At 37.4% G+C, this 23,113-nt stretch overlaps 1 protein-coding gene across 9 annotated transcripts in view; it reads left to right on the top strand.

Moving 5' to 3' along the window:
- LOC588154 (otoferlin) overlaps nucleotides 1-23,113 on the top strand; it is a 93,311-nt gene that overhangs the window by 59,697 nt on the left and 10,501 nt on the right. For 8 of the 9 annotated variants that reach the window (XM_030982697.1, XM_030982700.1, XM_030982704.1 and 5 more), the window contains 13 exons: nucleotides 645-814; nucleotides 2,253-2,258; nucleotides 6,552-6,578; nucleotides 7,685-7,816; nucleotides 9,321-9,509; nucleotides 9,998-10,089; nucleotides 10,414-10,584; nucleotides 11,538-11,692; nucleotides 12,428-12,570; nucleotides 13,121-13,308; nucleotides 14,439-14,680; nucleotides 15,548-15,717; nucleotides 17,144-17,244. In XM_030982697.1, the coding sequence (XP_030838557.1) occupies nucleotides 645-814; nucleotides 2,253-2,258; nucleotides 6,552-6,578; nucleotides 7,685-7,816; nucleotides 9,321-9,509; nucleotides 9,998-10,089; nucleotides 10,414-10,584; nucleotides 11,538-11,692; nucleotides 12,428-12,570; nucleotides 13,121-13,308; nucleotides 14,439-14,680; nucleotides 15,548-15,717; nucleotides 17,144-17,244 (1,786 nt within the window). The remainder of the gene's footprint in view (nucleotides 1-644; nucleotides 815-2,252; nucleotides 2,259-6,551; nucleotides 6,579-7,684; nucleotides 7,817-9,320; nucleotides 9,510-9,997; nucleotides 10,090-10,413; nucleotides 10,585-11,537; nucleotides 11,693-12,427; nucleotides 12,571-13,120; nucleotides 13,309-14,438; nucleotides 14,681-15,547; nucleotides 15,718-17,143; nucleotides 17,245-23,113) is intronic. The other variant, XM_030982698.1, reaches the window with a different exon arrangement.

Raw genomic sequence — 23,113 nt, 5'->3', positions numbered from 1 at the left:
GGATCTTTTAAAGGCTGGTTTAAAGCCCAACTGTACTACTTGTAGCTACTTGCTCCCTCTATATAGAAAACAATTATGCCTAATCGGTGACCATTGGTCCCCCATAATCCTCTTTTTCTTATGTTAATTGAGAGCTGAGTTGATGAGATAGCCACCTGTCAGTGACCACTCTGGGTGGTTTAATCCCTCCTAGCCAAACTAGTACAGACGACCTTTAAATGCAGAGTATTATACGTAAAACAGGAAATGCAGTATTCATACACGTAGGCTGACTTCGTTCATTGTGATGGGCCTAATGCTCTTTAATATCTTGTTCACTGATCATACTTAGCGACTCAAGTATTTTTAGTATTAAAAAACGACTTGGTTTTTAGGGTCAGCTAATTTAGTAATTAATTAAGCTGTCATTTTGCTTTAGCTTGTGCGATCTTATCCTGCGAAGATCCCAAAGTTTGCATCACCTGCTGGTGTTCTTTCTTATTCATGCAGATGGTTTCCATTATCCTAATTATTCTGTTTTAACAGAAATATGGTGGGATATAAAATGCTATGAATCATCATCATCAAATCAACATAACTTGCAGTGCAAGTGGTACTACTATAACATTCCATTCATTTTGAATTTGCAACTCATTTCTTGCCAGACCTTATCGTCATAGATACCACTGAGAAGAAGGAGAAGAAGGAGGTGAAGGAGGAGGGTAAGAAGAAGGGCGGGGCCCTCAAGAGGATGGGAGGAGGGCTGGCTGCTGCCAAGAAGCTCATGAAGAAAGGCGATGGAGACGAGGACAGTATGATGGATATGAACATGGAGGTGAGCAGATGAAAAAGAAAGATGGCCAATGGTCAAGCAATTACATTGTGATGGAAATTCTAATTCTAACTAATTAGTATTGTTCCTACGCAAAAAAGTATGTAGTTTCTAGCCCATGTATTGAGAAAACATTGTAAACACTAGAACACTATTGTATTATGTATGTATAAACAACAAAGTTCTTAGAGATAGAATTTTTAGTACCCTTCCTGCTCTCATTCAATGATAATATACATTTATAAAGCACAGACACTATGCAAATATATTCTACTGTACTGCAAGAACTCATGATAATTGTGCTTAACAGAGCTGCCAACCATTCCGTTTTTTCCCGGAATTATTCTGTTTTTTCATCCAATTATGTTTTTTTTTCCCAAAATACTTTTTAAAAATAAGTTTTATAATTTGTTTTTCCTTTACATACCGCACATCCAACAACTGCCCTAAAATGTTATTTTGATCACAAAGTCAATAGAAAACTAAGGTTAAAACATACTCGAAGACAAAAATATTCTCAAACAGAATGAAACGCTGATAATACCAAAAGAGCAACAACAAAACACCTACTTGTAAATAAACTATACATGTAGGTCCTAATATGGAAACAAAACTGCATGAGGAATGGACATTTCTGCATTGGAAGTGTGTCGCCCATGGTTGTGAGTTTCCTTTTAATGAATTCCTATTTTTTGCTTGAAATTCCTTTTATTTTTGCCATCATGGTTCCTTTTTTTGGTCGCACAAGGCTGGCAGCTCTGGCTTAAAGTCTACAACATTAAGTTAGCTGAAAAGATGTCCTTTTAGTTTTTATTTAAAACAATTAACAATGGTGATTTCCTAATTTCCATCAGTAAGTTATTTCAAAGTTTTGGGCCCACGCATGCAAATGATAATTCATCTATGAGCACATGAAAAGCATTTTCATTTTGCAAAATATCGTTAACACACATGTGGTACATTTAGAAGTAGTAAATTTTAAAATGGCAGTAGTAAAGAACATTAGAAATGAAAGCACTTGTAAATATTGCACAAAACATGAGCCATAAAATAACTTGCCCTCTCCTAGAAATGCTGAGTAGTTTAGACCATAAGCACACACAATTCAGAGTACCATAATTAACGGTGTATAAACCGCACTTTGTTGCCGCCGAAAAAAATTCAAAGTCTGGTCATAGCCCAACTGACTCCAAACCGACCGATCCTGGCCACAATCTACATTCATATTTGTTTTTGGTGGCCTGGTAATAATGCCTACATCTCAGCAGACTTTATCATATTCACAGCAAGCCAATACATGTATGTTTTTTAAATACATTACATTTATAGCAGAAATCATTAATATGTTGACTTTGCTACAATGAATCCATTTTGCTTACAACATTTACATGTGTTAATATTATTCTTAATTTTATTTGATCATTTTTATTGCTGTCTTTAGGAAGAGGTAATTTTATTTGTAATGGTAAATGCTATAGCATGGCCTGCAGTGGTTTGTTTTTGTCTTGTTTCCTTTGCTGTGTTACAGAGTGGATGTGTTCAGATTTCTTGCATATACATGTACACACTGTTGTTTTATAGGTCCATGCACAAAGAGATAAGTTCAGTGTGTGCCTGTATTCCTAAGAGAGTTGTGTGAATGCATTAAGGTCATTTAAGGACCTTTTGCAGTAATGTTTGTGCACATCCAACGGCGCAGTGCCAGGTGGTTATGTATTCACATTTACATGGAGTACTTGGAATAAGCCATTTTTGCGTAATGTAACCAAATTCATAATCCAGTGCCTCGAAATTCACCCGTTACCAATAATTGTATGTCAATTGTCAGAATGCAAATTGCATACATTCCATGGTGTTAGATAGGACATGCCATAATATTTGTCCTATATAAGTACTTAGCAACAACCAATGTACGCAATTTGCATTCTGACAATTTAAATACATGTATTTGTAACAGGTGAATTAAAAGATTCGTATCAAGGGCTAATGTCAAGTTATCAATTCTTCCTAGCTGGATGATGGAGAACATTCATAGACAATTAAAACAACGCTTCATTTTGCAATTCACAAAAGTATGTTGTTGTATAAAAAAATATCCATCTTCAGCAATTCTTGAAATGTTCATGTCGCGAAAGTTTCTGGTCTTACAGTAGTTGTTAACATAATTTGCAGTTACTATCTCGCTTGAATGATTTGCTTTTCAGGGAGGCGGTCCTGGATCATTTTGGGTTTGTTCCTACACATGATACAATTCTTCCACCGCTCATCATGTTTACTATAACCCATGAATGCATAATAATACGAATGCTTCTTTTTAATGTGTGCTGTCTTTATCTTTTCAGTGTTTACATGTGTTCAAACTGTATATTTCATATGGTCATATGCTGTTGGTTTGTGCCCATACATTTGCCATGTTCTTTATCCATTGCTCTATACATGCATGAACTTATTGTGAAAGTAAATGTAATAATATAAAGAAGGTGCTTGCTTTGGTCGACTCATTTAAAAAACATTGGTGTGCCACGGTTGACTTTTGTCACACATATATACACTAAATAGTGTGGCAGCCAAGGCTTGTGATACATGGCAAGTAAAGAGTTGAAATGGATACATATGTTGAAGGTGCTTGCTTTGGTCGACCCATTTAAAAAACATTGGAGTGCCACGGTTGACTTTTGTCACACATATATACACTAAATAGTGTGGCAGCCCAGGCTTCTGATACATGGCAAGTAAAGAGTTGAAATGCCCCCCCCCCCCCCCATTGCATAACACTTATAATTGATGGTTACTTTGCCATTAAGGGTAACCTTGATTTGATTGGTTGTTGAGTGATGTTGCCATGGTAGTGATATTGATGGCAAAGTTACCATCAAATGTAAGTTTTATACATTGGGGCCCATATCATGCTAATGTCTTGTTGAACAGAGCAATAATACAATTCTAAGGTGATACAGCTCGTAATACTGTTCATCTGTGATGTCTGTAAGTGCTTGACAGAAATATTATTATTCCGGTCTTTTGGTTTTGATTGTTTGTATAAACAGTAGTTATATTTCATGGTACATCATGATCTGATATGTATGTTCAGATAAGAAGAATTCATGTCATCAGCTTTGGTGAAAATGCTAGTGCCTAATATATGAAATCAGGCTTAATCATAAGGGCTTTTAAACCTGTATACGGTATGCTGGCTTCATCCAATCTACTGTAATTTTGATGGTTTGAGGCGCTTTTCAGGTATCATTATCTCATATTGATGGTATGATACTAAGCCTGGGCTACTGGTAAATACATGCAGTTTGTATGTCCTTGGATACATATATACTGGTATATATGTAGAGTCGAACTTTAAAGGTCATGGTTGATCACATAAGGCGAGGCGTCAAAAATATCGATACCAGCAGGCTGCCGCCTCACGTATTGGCGCATCGAGGCTGCAATTACGGCCGAAGCCTGGCTGGGGCAATTATTTTTCACTTATTAGCCCAGCCGGCTTGCGCCAGGCTGGGATCTGAGGCTCGGTTTCCATTCGAAAGGCGGCAGCCGGCGCATGCTTTTGTTCGGAGACCATTATGATGACATCATGAGTTAATTGAGGGTCCTACCGCCAGCGGTAGCCGGCTGAGCTAATTTAAAAAATGCAGCCAGGACGCACAAGTGCAGTTAGCTGCCGCTGGCTGGTATATTTATTTTTGACGCCTCGCCTAAGCAATGCTGAGAGTATTTGGCAGCAGTATTAGAATTGTGAGGCTTAAATTGGTTTGACCTACATACTGATGTCTTGAAATACTGAAATACTTGAAATCTTTTTCAGAGGAAAAGAAAGAGAGAGCAAGTCTTGATAGTTCAAGACTCCAGTCAATACCTTTTTTTGAGAGGGGGAAACATAATTTAACTAAAATCCATGGTGGGAATTTGAGATTTATCCTTGGTATAGTCTATATTATAGCACAACCAGCATATAGCCCCAGTACTGCCCTTGCAAGATCCCTATGTTTCCCTCGCAATCTTGGGCACAACCGGTATGGATGATGCTAGGCTCTTACAAAGGTTGAGTAACGGGAACTGTAATACTAAGGGCTGTCAACTTTGGGGAACTGCTTTGAGGGAGATCATATGCAATTTTTAATTTTGCTCAACGGGGGGGGGGGGGGGGGGGGGGGGGGGGGGGGGGGTAAAAAAAAAAAGGGGAGATTTTTTCATAAACCGGTAGATACCGGGAGATACCGGGACAGCGGGAGGAAGGGCGTTGTGGCAGGAGTCCTCGCTACATGCTGGTGGGTCGGCGGGAGAATGAGCGTGGTGGCATGAGACTCCCGCTACGTGCTGGTGGGCCGGCGAGAGAATAATAATTAATAATAATAATTACAGTGCTTATATAGCGCCTAACACTTACTTTGTCAGAAGTCTCTAAGCACTCTACAATAATGCAGCATAATCTGGCTTTAGCAGTGCAGCTGTTACGCGCGCTGCGTTTCAAGGAATAAATTCCTACCAGGTACCCATTTACTTCACCTGGGTGGAGTGTGGCAAATATAGATCAATGAGCGTGGTGGCATGAGACTCCCGCTACGTGCTGGTGGGCCGGCGGGAGAATGAGGGTGGTGGAATGAGACTCCGCTACGAGCTGGTGGGCCGGCGGGAGAATGAGCGTGGTGGCATGAGACTCCCTCCTTATACGACTATTTGCTTTTTAATATTTTAGAGTATGAATGTGTACCATACACATTAATTGGGAGTGTTATAGTTTATATCTTGAGTAGAAGCATATATGTATGCAGTTAGATTAATTTGCATGACAGATTTAAGCATGCAATTGACTCACACTATTTTGTTACCAGACAGTTTACATTTGTGTATGTGCATGAATCTTTTAATTTTTTTATTTGCCTATACTTGGAACTGGTGGGGGGGGGGGACATTCAGAAATATAACCACCAGCTCCTTCATCCTCATAAATTGACCTTATACAATCTTATTATAATGCAGGCATTTTGTGTGTAAGAAATCCTTCACTCCCCCCCCCCCCCAACAAAAAAACAAAACAAAAAAAATCAGCATATACTCAACAATTCATATTACTTGTGTATGCATGTTTAAAGTATTACTTTAAACATTACTTCAACTTTATGTACTTAAAGTCATAGAGTTGAAATATTTTGGACAAAAATAAAAAGAAGATTTGTCTATCAATAGAAATAATATCATTTATTTGAGCTCCTTTATGTTTGCATTTGTCCAAAATCAGGTTTAGTGCCTATAGTTTTTTTAGAAAGTAAATCAAATCCCCCTTTTTGACATGTAAAAATACCTATTGTGATGAAAACTCTGTGTTGTTGGGCAAGACTAACAACCAAACTCAATCATTTAAGTGAAATTTGTCTTTCATTCTTCTCTTTTGTAAAGACCGATTGAATTTGGATAGTACGGACCATACAGAGACAATGCTACTTTATATATCTGTATCGCTTACTTGTATATCAAATGGGAGAAATAGGCAAGTGTAGTGTATTAGTAATTTTGTATTCTCTTAGCTGATGAACGTCTAGCACAAAATAACCTGTTTGTGAAGCAGGATATACAAGTTGCATACTTCTACATTCTCTTATTACTTTACTGCTTCTATATGATAACATTTGAGTGTTACTGTCATCCGGGAGGGGGGTTACAGTATTTATCATCTGAAATTAACATTTGTTTTCTATTTCATTTTTTTTCTTCATTTGGATAAAAACAGGAGGAATTAGATGTCTGTCTCATACAGGTGAGAACACAATCATTTATCTTGTGTGAAGCTTTCATAGTTTAAGGTAATACAAGTTTTGGTATGGGTTCATAAATGTGGTTCAAATGAACATATTGGAAGCATATGCGATTTTACAATATTCAATGATTGTTGTCGCGGTTAAAATCAAGTCTAAAGTGAAGAAATTGTAAATAATAAACTCTTTATGTTGTATAGCTCCCTCTCAAGACTGATATTACTTTAGCTTTGAAACAATGTTTCTTGACTACAATCGACCGATTTGCTATTCCCATTTGGAAATTATATATCAGAACTGCATATTCTGAGATTTTCATTGTCGCAGCTACCATGGAATGGCCTTAGACGCTATTCAAAATATTTGAAATTACCGGGAGCACCAGTAAATTTTGATTATTCAATTTTCTCAAAAGCAGAAGTGTTTTAGGGGCTAAATTTTATAGTGTTTATTATACATCCACCGGGGCATCCAAATATATCTTTTGTGTGCCTGCTCAAAGGTGCAAACACAAATTTTGTTGACGTTCTTCATTTTTGTCTCTCTTTTTTTGCTTTTTTTGTGAAAGGGTAAAGAAATGATTGATATAGAGAAGTTGTAAATTGTATCTATCACCTTACTCGGTATGATAAGTGTTTTCGTAGATATAGTCAAAGAAAGTTTTATTAACTGTACATTTGCTGACCATTTGTTCCTGGGCGCTGGGTGAATTTTAAAAAGTATTTTTCTTTGTATGATGCTGCATTGCACATGTATTAGCTAATTAAAACTTTATAAGGACAAGACCAAAAAGATAATGCTATCGTTCAACAAATTGTCCTTTTTTTTATCCCATTCATATGGAAGTTTTATACATCTGTTAAAACAGAGATTTTACAACAATGTTTGTGTAAACGTTATATTTTAGAAACGCAAAGAATAAAACCCCTCTGTCACCTAACTTTGATATTCAATTAACTCAATGTACATCACTTGTTAAACAAACAAGAGGTTAACGTTCATCAGGGTAATAATCGGGAGAGCGCCAGGAGTGTCAAATCTGACAGACATGAACGCTATACAAGAACCCACTATTATTTATTATCCATCTCCTTCCTTTCGGCATCAGTTCTACTCGACTGAGCTGGAGAATGTTCCAGACTTCAATGGGTTCAAGGAGTGGCTTCACACCTTTGAGCTTCTACGCGGGAAGAACACCGGAGAGGAGGACAGTGACAGCAGGGTGGTGGGCAAGTTCAAGGTAAGACCAATAATAATAATAATAGCTCACATTTATAGTGCGCCTAATACTTTGTTTCTAGGCGCGGAACATATTATTACCCGGGTCATCGGATTCAGGCTTACCCGCACACAAGGTGTGCACATTCTCCACTCCCTGGGGGGCATTCCAGCCAGTCGCCATTTTACAGGTGCCATTGCTAATCAAACCACATTAGCTTTCGCATCCTATCGGGTACCCATTTTAACACCTGGGTGGAGAGTGGCAAATGTAGATCAATGTCTTGCCAAAGGACATTAGTGCCGCAGCGGGACTTAAACCGCGGACCTTGTGATCCACAGTCCGGTGGCATATCCACTCGACCCAAGGGGGTGTTTCACAAAGATCCTAAGTCGAACCTATCTCTAAGTTGGACTTAGCAATTATGTAAAGCATCTATGAAAATATTTTGTAAAAGTTATTTTAAAAGGAATAAAATGTTGATTCAAGGAGAATTCATGTTCTTGATTTGGAATGTAAAAGAATCTAAAATAATTGAATTTTCGCTTTTGAATATATATTATTTTAAGGCTACAAATAGCTCTCCATAGTTTTTAAGTCCAACTTAGAGTTAAGTTCGACTTAGGATCTTTTTTAAACACTCCCCATATCATTTGTTCAAAGAAAGAAAGCCATTTTTCAAACTGTGTTTACCCTTTCAGGACAGGATTGCTTTTTAAGGCTAAATATTTCACATTCTGTTCTTTAAAGTGGCAACAATATTTGTTCTTTTATTTCTTCACTGTTAAAATAAAGAGTAATAATGTCTCTGGAAAAAAATGTTTGTGGGTGACAATGTTGTTAAAGAGTTTTAAAAATTGCAAATTTTGATTACAAAAATAAAGATTTTTGAAACTTTCAACCTGTTTCCAATTTATGCATTTAAAAGGATATTTTTATTTTATTTTTTAATTCCTGGCATCAAACACAATAAAGTCATGCAATGAAAATGGATGCAGTGTTTGCAGATTTTCTTTCCCTTTTTGACAAATTTGCCATTTTTCTTAAGGGCTTTGAACAAAAAATATATTGGGCCAAACCAAAAATGTGGACTGATTGTCGCGTAAGGGTTTAAGTATATTACTTATGGCCCTTCTTGCTCCTAGCAGATGATCAAATCTAGGAGTATCTTTGAACACAAGATGGTGCAACAGCCATTTCAACTCTTCATTGTCAATGTCGTAATTGTAACTATTATCAATTTTGGGTTCATATCCCACTGCTGCCACCAGGCAATTAAGGTTAAATGACAAGATGCCAGCCTCAGAAAACGTTAAAGCTCTTTAGTTAAGACAATCAAAGAACCAGCAATTATTAGTCACTGCAGAAAACAATGGCTGATCGTAGCTGTACAAACAAGATTGAACAACCACCAATTGATTAGCTGATGCTGCAATGTGGCACTAAACATTAGCAAATGACATGAATCTTCAGAATAACATGGTGTAAATATTAAATGTAAATTATTACTATTTTCTATTTGCAGGGAGCCATAGCCTTGTACAAGTGGCCCCTACCCCCTGAGATCGAGAAAGACCCTACCAAGATGTTTGGTAGCTTGGATCCCAAGCTGGGATACTTTCAGAAGCTTCCCAAGAACGACCCCATGGGTGTCCTAGTGAGGGTCTACATTATCAAGGCCATCGACCTTCATCCTACTGACGTCAACGGAAAGGTATAGCAGGATTTAAAACAATTTATCATTGTATTTCAGGAAGGAAATTGTTCTGTTGAATGATTTTATATTCATTTCAACATCAGGATACATTTACAAACAATAAATTATCAGAGACATGAATATATTGATTACAGAGTGGAATGTCTACGCATTACAAAAGTCAGTGCTGAAAGTTAGGAGTGAACATAAAACTTATACCTTATGTATATATTAGGGGTATTAAATAGTGGCAAAAGTTACAATAATACAAAATTGAAAGAAATGTAGATTTATAGGTAGATGAACAGGAAGTGGAGATAGAGGGTAAGAGAGAGGGAGAGAGAGAGAGAGAGAGAGAGAGGGAGGAGGGTTGATGAAGAAGAAGAAAAAAGGAGTGTTATAAGAACTTTACAGATGATCAACATTTTTAAATGTCCTTTCATTATGATATGCACTTCCATTTCTCTCATACCTAAACCATCTTATCATCTTGTCTTTGCCTGCAGGCCGATCCGTATGTCCAGATACACCTGGGCAAACACAAGACCAACGACAAAGAGAACTATGTCTCCAAGAACCTCAATCCAACCTTCGGCAAGTAAGTAGACAATTATTGTATTCAAGTAAGCAATTTGTTTTTATTCATACAAATGGATGAATACTGATTATAAATGTAGCCTCTCTGTGTGGGAAAATATAATTTTGAGTAAATACAAATGTAAGTGTTTTGCATTTCCCCTGACTGCATGCACTTTATCCAGTTTTTATTTCATGTGTACAAATCATTTTACATGTTAAAAAAAATAAGAATAATGAATTGATGTATCACCTGTAAAATTGTATAGCATTTGGTGTCCTATTCTTGAGGAATAAAATGTCAGAATTTGTATGTCAAATAAAATTCTCCTCCTCTTTTCCCTAGGTGTTTTGAGTTTGAGGCTACCTTTCCCATGGAGTCGAAGCTAGCCATTCAGATCTATGACTGGGATATGATAGGATCAGACGATCTCATCGGTGAGACCATGATTGATCTTGAGAATCGCTACTACAGCAAGCATCGAGCAACATGCGGCTACTCCAAGGAATTCAATCTGTAAGTCTTTATGCAGAACACTTCCATTGTATCACAAACTAAGTTTCTAATTATTAGAACAACCATTTTGAAAAGTTCTGTAGTTAGCATGGGACAACCCTGTATGATACAAGCTAGAGAATTCCAGAGCTAAAGAGGATGTCCTTTGAGCCCATTCATCTATCTTTGAGATTTTAACCTGTATACAGTGTATTTCCATAGTAAGTTTTAACCAACCATATTCTAATACTTTTATATTTAAACTTAGAAAAACTTCCCCCACTTCATAATATTGAAAATGAGCTGATTAATGGTAAAGTTTGAAAACATAGAACATTCATTTAATCAAAAATTAACAATGATGAAAAAAGTAAACTATGACTGCAATTTGTCTAACAATATTTTATTTGCAATCACTTTACCACCATAAAGTACCTTGATGGCACCATAAGTGTTCAGGAAAAGTAGTCATTTTCAATGAACTTTAGGTGGGTGTGAAACTTATTGGATAATTTGGTAGGCCTGGTAGGGATTCACGGACATTGAAGATGAAGAAAGCAATTAACATTTTTATGGTCAATTCACGTCTGTAGATGCAGGTTGTTGTCTGCAAGATTTGTGAGTGTTTCCATTATCTGAACCTTACCGTTGTTAGTACTAGTCTGTGCATCAATGGTCTTGATACCTCATTGGACTGTGGATCACATGGTTTGCAGCTCAAGTCCAGTCGCGGCACTAATATATATGTCCTTTGGCAAGACATTAATTTACATGTCTCTTCTCCACTCGGGTGAAGAAATGGGTACCTGGTAGTAAGAAATTCTTTGAATGCTTTAGCGCCTTGTTATGGCGGCTCAGCCACAGCCAGGGTAATAATATAATACTGTTTATTAAGCGCAGTAGAGTATATTCAAATAGAAGCTGCACTATTTAAATGGACCTATAATTATCATCAATGTATTTAACTTATTCAGGTATGGATACAACAATTGGCGTGATCCTCAGAAACCTGCCCAGATTCTAACCAGACTGTGTAAGGAGCACAAGGTCGAACTGCGCTTCGCTCCGGGTCAAGCAGAGGTCGGAGACAAGATCTACTACGGAGAACAGTTCATTGAAGATGAAAGTGGTATGTCAAAAAAGCTTGTCTTAAATTTAGTAACTATGTAGAAAAATTGTCTCTTCTCCTTATATAGATTTACTTCATACCGGTCTGGTATGTGTTGAAGACATGTTTTAAATTGAGAAATACTCATGTACATGTAGATGAGTTACTGCATGGTTATTGAACAAGCTACCCACCATCCTAAAGACTGCCATATCTGTGGATCAGCTCAAGAAACCTTTGAAGGCCCACTTGTTTTGTTAGAGAACATAGATTTGTGAATATTTGTATTGGTTCAGCTGCCCTATTGAAGTGTTGCGTCATTGTTTAGAGTGCATAGATTTTTAAATATTTGTATTGGCTTAACTGAATTTATTGAAGTGTTGTGTCATTATTTAGATAGCATAGATTTTTAAATATATGTATTGGCTCAACTGGTCTCATTGAAATGTTGCATCATTATTTATGTGGCCCTTATACTACCTTATGGAGCAAATAGTGAAGTGCTTTGAAACTGCGAGGAAACCATACCTAACATTATTTCAACTTGATGGATTGGGAGTCTGATGTAAAATAATGAGGTTATGAAATGAATTAAATTGAGGCAACTGCTTCAAGGAGTCCGTCAAGGCTGCAGCCTATCACCATATCTTTTCAACATCTATGCTGAATTCATTATGAGAAAGGCTTTTGATGGGTTTGACTAATAGATGATTATTTTGACACCAATTTTGTTTTGTTTGACGTAATGTTGTGCAGGAAACAGTAAGGCTACTGATGACCTGACCTCATTGGAAGCACTGCTCCACTGGGATGAAATCGCTGAAGTGGGATGTAAGCTGGTCCCTGAACACGTGGAGACAAGATCACTCTATCATCCTGATAAACCAGGCATTGAACAGGTCAGTAGGGAGGAATGATCATGATGGAGAGAGGAAAGTTGGTTGAAGTGATGATGGCATGGAGATAGACATGATATTGTTATTCAAAGTTGGGACAGACGATGATATCAGTGATAACATTGACCTTGATTGTGGTGGTAGTGGTAATGATGACACTAGTTAGTGATGATGGTTTTGATGGGGATGATGTTTGTCATGGTCATAATTGTGATTGTGGTGGTGGTGGGGATAATGATGATGATATTGATGATTGTGGTGGTGATGATAATGATGATGATTATACTGATGATGGTGGTGATAACGATGATGATGCCAGTGGTGGTGGTAGTGGTAATGGCAGTGATAGTCGTAGTTATGGTAATGAAGATGATGATGATGATTATGATGATGACAATCACGATGGTAGTGGTGATGACCATTGTCGGTGCTGATGGTTAATTAATGGTTATATTGGTGGTGTGTGTAGAGGTGATGGTACCTTTGGTGGTATTGCTGATAATATTTTCCCCTCTCCTCTCTCCTCTACCCCTCCCTCTTCACCCCCAACCAGGGCAAGGTAGAGATGTGGGTGGATATGTTCCCAATGGACATGCCCCTCCCTCAAGCTCCGGTGGACATCTCACCTCGTAAACCCAAGCGCTATGAGCTGCGGGTGATCATCTGGAACACGGATGATGTGGTTCTTGAAGATGACTCCCTCCTGACTGGAGAGAAGATGAGTGACATCTATGTCAAGGGGTGAGTAGATTGAGGATATCAAACAATTGAATGAGTCAGGTGATCTACATGTATGAGTATATTGGTGTGGTACTTGTGTTTTCTTTTTTTAAATCAACTGTTTATAGAGCCAGATTAGTAGCACTCTGTGTAATAGAGTACCGAAGCTGTGACGTCATAAAAATCTATTTAATGGTTAGGAGCCAGAGCATATAACACTGAGTTCCCATAGGACATATATTCATTCAGAGGGTCATATCTCAGCCAATACTTAACATATTCAATTGGTTTTCGGCAATTGGACATTATTTTTGGTGTTCTTTTGGAATATGAAGAAAAAAATTGAGAAATTCTAAAAATAGATTTAATGCCCTCCTGGCTCCAAACAGACAATGTATCCCCTCAATCAAGTGGCATAGCTACAGGAGCATGCATGGTGGGACATGTTGAAACATGGGGAAGAACTGGGCAAAGAACAGGTGAGAGAAGGCCTGTACATGATGGGTAGAATAGGCAAGGGGAACATGAAAAAGAGACCATACAAGCCCTTATCAAGACCATACAAGCCCTTATCAAGACCATACAAGCCCTTATCAAGACCATACAAGCCCTTATCAAGACCATACAAGCCCTTATCAAGACCATACAAGCCCTGATCAAGACCATACAAGCCCTGATCAAGACCATACAAGCCCTGATCAAGGCCATACAAGCCCTGATCAAGACCATACAAGCCCTCATCAAGACCATACAAGCCCTTATCAAGACCATACAAGCCCTTATCAAGACCATACAAGCCCTTATCAAGACCATACAAGCCCTGATCAAGACCATACAAGCCCTGATCAAGACCATACAAGCCCTGATCAAGACCAAACAAGCCCTTATCAAGACCATACAAGCCCTTATCAAACCTTCCCCAACTCTTCCACTTAGCTACTTCACTCTCTGTTCACCTAGCAATATCCATGAATGAATACTGACCTCTTATATGTGTACACCAGCGCTTTATAAATCTTAGATATTATTATTATTATTATTACAAGGTCTTCTGAAACCAGGCGGTCATAGTATTTAAACTTGAGGGAAATGAGAGAATGTAGTGGACAAAATTTTAATATTATAAGGGTTGGTGGATTTTCATCTCTCAGATGGTTGCTTGGCCCGAGCGCGGACACCCAATCCACGGATGTCCACTACCGTTCCCTGACTGGAGAGGGTAACTTCAACTGGCGTTTCATCTTCCAGTTTGACTACCTGGCCGCTGAGGAGAAGATGGTCATCAAGAAGAAAGAGTCTGCCTTCTCCATCGACGAGACGGAGTACAAGGTCCCGCCTAGATTGAACCTTCAGGTCTGGGATGCAGATCACTTCTCTGCTGATGACTTCCTTGGTATGAAAATTATTTTCTCTGAAAGCCCCACTGTACTACTTGTAGCTACTTGCTCCCTCTATATAGAAAACTTCCCCAATCGGTGCCTGTTGGTCCCCCATGATCCTCTCTTTCTTATGATAATTGAGAGCTGAGTTAATGAGATAGCCACCTGTCAGTGACCTCGCTGATGATCTAATCCCTTCTGGCTGAACTAGTACAGCCAGCCTTTAACCATTTACCAAATAACCCTCTCCTGTCCTGTCGATCACTGGTAGATTTAAGCCATTGCTTACTGGAACCAGGTGGTCCCTGTGTTAAAGCCTATAGGAATGAAGGAATTCAGTAGTCAGCGGGTTAAGAAATGTGATGGAAGAGGCATTTTATTGCTTGTCCTATAATGCACCAAAAGTGCCCCCACCCTAACAGAGTGCTAGGTCTTAGGGTTAGATTAGGGTTTGATAAAGCATTTGGTCCAGGGTCAAAGTCACAACTTTGTTTAGTGTAGCTCTTACAGGTGTATATGAAGCACTGGGCAATTATCTTCTAAGGCTTGGTTCATACAACCATCTGACAATGAACTCCTGACAATTCTGTTCTATGAGTGAAGGATCAGATCCTAGATCTGAACCTTTTCCATTTTGGACCAAGACTTTCAAAAAAACGTTCCATTGAGTCATTTGAAGCTATCTTTGTCATTCTTTTAAATCTTACCGCAATGTCTTTTAATATTTGTCAAACTGCATTTTATGAATATAACTTTCTAACTGTGACTTCCAAATAATGTTCTATCGAGTCATTTAAATTTTAAGCTCAACATGTATCAGTATTTTATCCAACTACATAATGTAAATATCAAATTCTGATTGTGATACATTGTGTGTACAGGATCACTATCACTTGATCTGAACCGGTTCCCGCGTGGGGCCAAGACGTCCAAGAAGTGTTCCATCGATTCATTCCGAGCCATGAACAAGATGTCAATCTTCAAACTCAAGAGAACCAAGGGATGGTGGCCTTTCATTGCCAAGTCAGAGAAGGAAGGAGAAGAACTCACGGTAAGAAAGATCATACTTTAAAGGGCAAGTCCACCCCGATATTGAATTAGTTTTAAAGCCCCACTGCAGTACTTATAGCTACTTGTGCCCCTCTATATAGCACACAATGCCTAATCGGTGCCTGTTGGTCCCCCATGATCCCCTTTTTCTTATGTTAATTGAGAGCTGATTTGATGAGATAACCACCTGTCAGTGACCTTGCAGGGAGGTCTAATCCCCCTGGCAAAAACTAGTGCAGACAGGCTTTAATAATAATAATAATAATAATAAAAACGTTACTTATAAAGCGCTTACCACCGAAGTCTCTTAAAGGGAAAGTCCACCCTGATATTGAATTAGTTTTAATAAAAGCATAAAAATGAGAGAAACAAATCAGTGAAAGTTGAGCAAAACCTGATTAGAAATAGGAAAGTTATGAAATTTTTGAAGTTGTCATAAGTGAAAGACATATTGGAAACACTGTGACATCATGCAAGCTCCTTTCCAATTTGCCCTGTACAGAAATATTCATAAAGTTCATTTTCTTAGTTATTGATGATGGAATAGATTTTTTTCATACAGGGTTATATGAAAACATACTTGCAATAATTATAGGTAGGGTGAATATATGTCAAAAAAATTATAATTTTTTTAATGTTTTAAGTACAAGATAAATGGGAGGGGAACGCGCAAGATATGTCACAGAGTTGCAACTTGTGTTTGATTGCTTGCAACTTCTAACTTTCTTATTTTTCATTGGTTTTTCCTCAAACTTTCACTGACCTGTTTGTCTCATATTTCTGGTTTTATTAAAACCAAATTATTATCAGGATGGACTTCCCTTTTAAGGGGAGATACCCCCGTGGGTGGGGGGGGGGGGTAGTGAGCACGCAAACCACTTACAGTTCTCCTCCCCCCTCCCTCGCGTGCGCAAAGTACGAAAGCTTTGACATTTCATTAAATTATTAGAGAAAGAAGACGATTCGTTGTACTGTTCTCGACTCTTAATCCTTTTTCTTCCTACGTCCTCTTCCTTTCTTCTTTTTTCTCCTTTTTTGGGAGGGCAAACGTTTTTTTTGGGGGGCGACTGCCCCCACTGCCACCCCTGGTTACGCGCCTGATGTTCATTGACCTAATCCATAGTGAGATATGGCGGACTGTTGGCAAAATGAGGAAGAATATCGCATATGCATCTTACCAAGCCCACCTTTAGGTTATAAATGGGTTTTCTCATCGTGCACCCATACACACATTTAGTGGGATACATGATGTAAAATTATTGGTCCACACATTGCATGCATATTACTCTGTCATTGCCATAAATGTATTTATGTATTGTGTAACTGAACCTATATTTCCCAGTGAGCTGACCCTCTAAGTATTACCTAAACACATAATGGATTCCTTCACTCAAAGCATTTCATCCTATTTGCCTCTCTCTGCCCAGGGTAAAGTGGAGGCTGAGATGGCTCTCTTGACTGAGGAGGAGGCAGAGAAGAGCCCTGCAGGGAAGGCTCGTGATGAACCAGACCCTCTAGCTAAACCAAAGTATGTCCAATTTTCAATCAGTATCTGTCTTTATTCTATATACCAACTTCACATAATGTAATAATTACTGACACTATTATTTTGTAGCGTGGAAAGTCTGTTGTTATTATTTTCAGGTAGCACATGGAGGATGTCCTCTGTGTGTGTGAACATTAGACACAGCTGGAGGATGGTGTGCCCCCATCCGTGTCCTTCAACACACTTTATCATAATAACATCATAGTTATATTTTGTGTACCCCCTTTACTTTGTATGAAGGTACATGCACATAGAAGAGGATGTTGTTTTACAGGTTGTAGAGTGAAACGCAACGGTGCTTCAGGAGAAGCAGCAAGTGTTTCTACAGTGTTTCTAAGACGAGTGACGAACAGAAGAACGGTAATGGTTGTTGTGATGAGAAGGAGAATTAGGAAGAGACTGGGTTGTGTGGTATGGAATGATAAGAGTGAATTGATGAGAGAAGATAGGAATAATGAAGAAAGAATAGGAAGATAAGAGAGATTTTATTAAGGGTAGAACAAAACCATCAGACATGCAGAGAAGAGAACCATTGGAGTTTCTGACGGCTCCTGATGATGAAAGTACAGATGATCCACAGCATTTGTATGTCACCATTAATCTGTTTCAAACATACAAAGGCGCCGCTCCTCCAATAGTTATGGACTACACATTTGCTTGAAAAGATGGGTTTTGAGGCCTGACATAAAGCTCTCTAGCTTGTCGGTGTCGCGAAGAATAGGAGGGAGGGAGTTCCAGAGGCGTGGAGCAACTGAAGAGAAGGCACAATCACCATACACCCGGAGTCGTGTAGGTGAAACTTGGTGAAAAAGTAGTCCTGACAAACGTTATCCAGGACGAGAATGATTTTCTTCTACCAGGGAAGCCACTAATCCTGGGGACTGATCTCCCTGTCTTCATGACATCATTGATGAACATCACTGCTAGCAGATGCATGCCAATACAAAAAGATGACCATACAGAGAGAGATGGTATCGTGGCAGAAAACTACTTCAAAAGAATTCTGGCTAGTGGTCATCCTCTCTTCATAAGTATATATCACAGGTAGCTAATATGCAGTTCTTGGAAGCAATGTCCCCAGTTTCTTCATAACAAGCTATGTGAACATCATTGCTCTCAGATATACCTGTACCACAGTAACATGACATGGAGGCACATCAGATATACCACTCATTATCTGCCATGATCATTCATCATAACATCAATTCAATCAGATAGGTGTGGAATAGATAGCTGCATCCCTATGTTAATGCCATTTGTGATCCTTGATTATTGAGTATTGTTTATTTACATGTTTATGATGATGTAACTATTTTGGATATGTGTTCTCTTTATATTTTTCTTAAACGTTGGTGTCATCTCTGCACCCTTGTCACAGCTTTTATTCATCGTGTAACATTTGTATCCTAACATTCCTTTTTTTTCTTCCTCAAAGTGCTCTTTTTTCATATATATATGTTTTTCTCATCATTACTAAATTTCACCAAACCCTTTAATAATAATGAATAACATCATTTACATGTACCTCCATTATGACTATTAGGAACACAGAAAGTTTTCTTTTGATATCCTTCATACTTGCTGATAACATGAAGCTAATGATGAGGCATTTCTTTTAAACGATTCAGTATACAACTGGAACTAAAAATGGAATAGAACCTCTGTCTACATGTATAATTTACTATTGTCTGAAACACATTTTGCTTTGTTTAATATATTTATACTCTGCTCTCTGTGTTGTTTGCATTATGCACTGTTCATTCATCATGACACTAATATTTTTGTTGGTACATATTCTTGAAAGCACCTTTCACAATAACCCACTAACTCATTGATGTCTTGTTTATTTTTACCCTTTCTCCATACCCATCCTGCATGATATGCATGCATCTTGTGGTACTTATTTTGATGCCCTTTTTGATATTTGCTCTTAAATTTTTGTTTTTGTTAATGTCACATTCTCCATGTAAATGAGGGACTACCTAACATCTACTACTTCTGCATCTTCTATCTTCATATCTACTACTACTTCTATGTCAACTACATCTTCTACTTCTTCTACATCTTCTACTACTACATCTACTACTTCTTCTACATCTTCTACTACTACATCTACTACTTCTACATCTTCTACTACTACATCTACTACTTCTACTACATCTTCTACTACTACATCTACTACTTCTACTACATCTTCTACTACTACATCTACTACTACTACTACCTCTACTACTTCTACTACATCTTCTACTACTACATCTACTACTTCTACTACATCTTCTACTACTACGTCAACTACTTCTACTATATCTTCTACTACTACATCTACTACTTCTTCTACATCTTCTACTTCTACATCTACTACTTCTACTACATCTTCTACTACTACGTCAACTACTTCTACTACATCTTCTACTACTACATCTACTACTTCTTCTACATCTTCTACTACTACATCTACTACTTCTACTACATCTTCTACTACTACATCTACTACTTCTACTACATCTTCTACTACTACGTCAACTACTTCTACTACATCTCCTACTTCTACATCTACTACTACTACTACCTCTACTACTTCTACTATATCTTCTACTACTATATCTACTACTTCTACTACATCTTCTACTACTACGTCAACTACTTCTACTACATCTTCTACTTCTACATCTACTACTTCTACTACCTCTACTACTTCTACTACATCTTCTACTACTACATCTACAACTTCTACTACATCTTCTACTACTACGTCAACTACTTCTACTACATCTTCTACTACTACATCTACTACTACTACTACCTCTACCACTTCTATTACATCTTCTACTACTACTTCTGCATCTACTATTTCCACATCTACTACTACTTCTACGTCTACGTCTATTACTTATACTGTTACTACTACTACTACGCCTGCTGCTACGTCTATTACTTTTACATATCTACAATTTCTTGATCTACTCCTACTACTATCTACTGTATAAATTGTTATATCTTTTACATTGATATTTTCCTATTTTACTATCATATTTTCTTATAAAACTGTTTATTTTATTCTATCGCTTTGGTTAATGATGCTGCTTGTTCATTTCTATGTTTCCTGTAATTTTCTTATTCAATCTGTAAAACTGGCTTTTGGCTGCACTTAACTATTTGCATGGCTCCTGCATCCCCAAACCAAATCTCTCCATTCTGGCAACCTCCCCTAATCCTACTAACAGTCGTCCGGATACCGCCTTCCGCTGGTTCCTCAATCCGTTCCTGACCCTGCGGTACATCATTTGGAGGAGATTCAAGTGGTACATCATCAATGGAATTATTTTCCTCCTCATCCTCATCCTCATCATCCTCTTCGTCTACAACATGCCTGGCTATACAGCCAAGAGAATCATCGGCGCTTAGTCGTTTCTAGCTCACCATTTACTCAAAAATATTGTAATTGTATTAAATTTGGTCAATACTTTCCGTAGAAGTTAAGTTGCATATTACTATTCCCCCTCATCCTCATTGTCCATATTATTTCATTTTTCATCTAATACATAACTGACTTTACAGGAGTCCCTCTCCATTTGTTTTTATGTCCTGTTATATTGACCTCAATCAATGTTTTCAATTCTTTTGGAAGATTTCAAAAACATCCTCATCTTCCATAATTTCTTTGTCCTTGTTCATTTCATTTACATCAAGACTGGCTATATTGCCAAGAGAATCATCAGCGCTTGATGGTCTCTTTCCATTTTTGTGTTCATTGGATGGAATCATTTTTTTAATTGATGTTTACAACACTTTTCGAAAATGTCTAATACATCAGCATCATTCTAAATTACTTTTATCATTATCCTCTTTATCTACTACATTCTTGCCAAGACACTTCATGATCCTTTTGTTTTACAGTAAAAAAAAAATAATAATAATAAAGATAAGTGCAGCAGAAAGAGATTTTGCTGTGAAATACTTTTTTAATCAATTATAAAGCATCGTCATTGAAAATAAATTAAACATTGACCATAGAGAAAAATACTTTTCCATAAGAGAATAAACTCTAATGCTAACTCTTGCTAACAAACAACCCATTAACACTAGCTTTATATTTCATTGTTGCTATGTTTGTTATCAATGTCTTAAAAACTTCTAGAGAAGGTTTGTTATATTTGTCACCTCCCTCACCATCTTTCATTTCATCTAAAATGTGCCGAGCTTGCGATAGTGGAGTCCATCGGCGCTAATAGTCCCTGCCATATGTTCCCATGTTCTGTTTGTGATCCATCTTCACCAAATTAACATTGCACGTTGTGTCTGTACAATCATAAGTATTCTACCCAATAATATCTCAAGCATAAATTCAAATATTGTATGTGTATTTTAAATGAGATGATAAGTATATACATGTGCATTAGTATAGCACTAATCCATGGTTTCTGTATTAATATATGTAGTGTATAAATATGAGTATTGTATTAGTGCAAGAATCAGCAAAAGCAGGGCATTATTGGCATGACTATTATTGAGGTTACACTGTTACTATTAAACCTCTAAATGTATTGTATAAATGCATGTAATGTTCATAATATACTCCAATAGCATGACCATTGCTGTATTTTATGTTTTACACAGGGCAATATTTGTCACCATCACAGTGCAATATTTGTGAACATCATGGTGCAATATTTGTGACCATCATGGTGCAATATTTTTGACAATCATAGTGCAATATTTGTGACAATCATGGTGCAATATTGGTGACCATCATGGTGCAATATTTGTGACCATCATAGTGCAATATTTGTGACCATCACAGTGCAGTATTTGTGACCATCATGGTGCAATATTTGTGACCATCATGGTGCAATATTTGTGACAATCATAGTGCAATATTTGTGACCATCACAGTGCAGTATTTGTGACCATCATGGTGCAATATTTGTGACCATCATGGTGCAATATTTGTGACCATCATGGTGCAATATTTGTGACCATCATAGTGCAATATTTGTGACCATCATGGTGCAATATTTGTGACCATCACAGTGCAGTATTTGTGACCATCACAGTGCAGTATTTGTGACCATCATGGTGCAATATTTGTGACCATCATGGTGCAATATTTGTGACCATCACAGTGCAGTATTTGTGACCATCATGGTGCAATATTTGTGACCATCATGGTGCAATATTTGTGACCATCACAGTGCAGTATTTGTGACCATCATGGTGCAATATTTGTGACCAACATAGTGCAATAATTGTAACAACCTATCTTAAATCTTTCACTTGCTTTATTTTGGGACTTGCAATTTACTGGTGATTTTGACGGAGCCATCATTTGGCTACCTATTCATAATTAAGATATCAGAAGTACATATTTTTGAATTGGCCAAATAAACAATGATCTATTTTTTTTAATTTATCAAATGTCTTGTCAAGATGCCTGCCACAATTTAAATAACTGATTATATTGGGCAGTCCCCTTTAGTATTTCAAACAAATTTATATGTTTTCTTCTGTTTATGTGAATAAATAAGAGGTAATAGAAGAGTAATTTAAAAAAATGTGCAGGCTTCAAAGTAGCAAAGTTAGGAAGTAAGAAATCTGAGTTTGTTTTACTTGATCTTATAATTATGTTACATGTATATACTATATTTATGTGTTCAGACTTTTCTTTTTTAATATACAGTCCATAAACAGATGATATATAGTTCTTGCCTTTGTGTATACTTAAAGAATCTACAACTTTAGCATCTATTTTTATAACATGAAATATCTCATCAAGAGCATGTTATACTGCATTGTGAATATATATATATATATATATATTGATTTTTATGTTGTTATTGCTCTGGCAAAG

Source organism: Strongylocentrotus purpuratus, unplaced genomic scaffold (assembly GCF_000002235.5).
Source record: "Strongylocentrotus purpuratus isolate Spur 01 unplaced genomic scaffold, Spur_5.0 spur5_scaffold_13, whole genome shotgun sequence".
NCBI lineage: Eukaryota > Metazoa > Echinodermata > Echinoidea > Camarodonta > Strongylocentrotidae > Strongylocentrotus > Strongylocentrotus purpuratus.
Note: the sequence above shows the minus strand (reverse complement) of the source record. Positions and strands in the feature narration are given on the sequence as shown.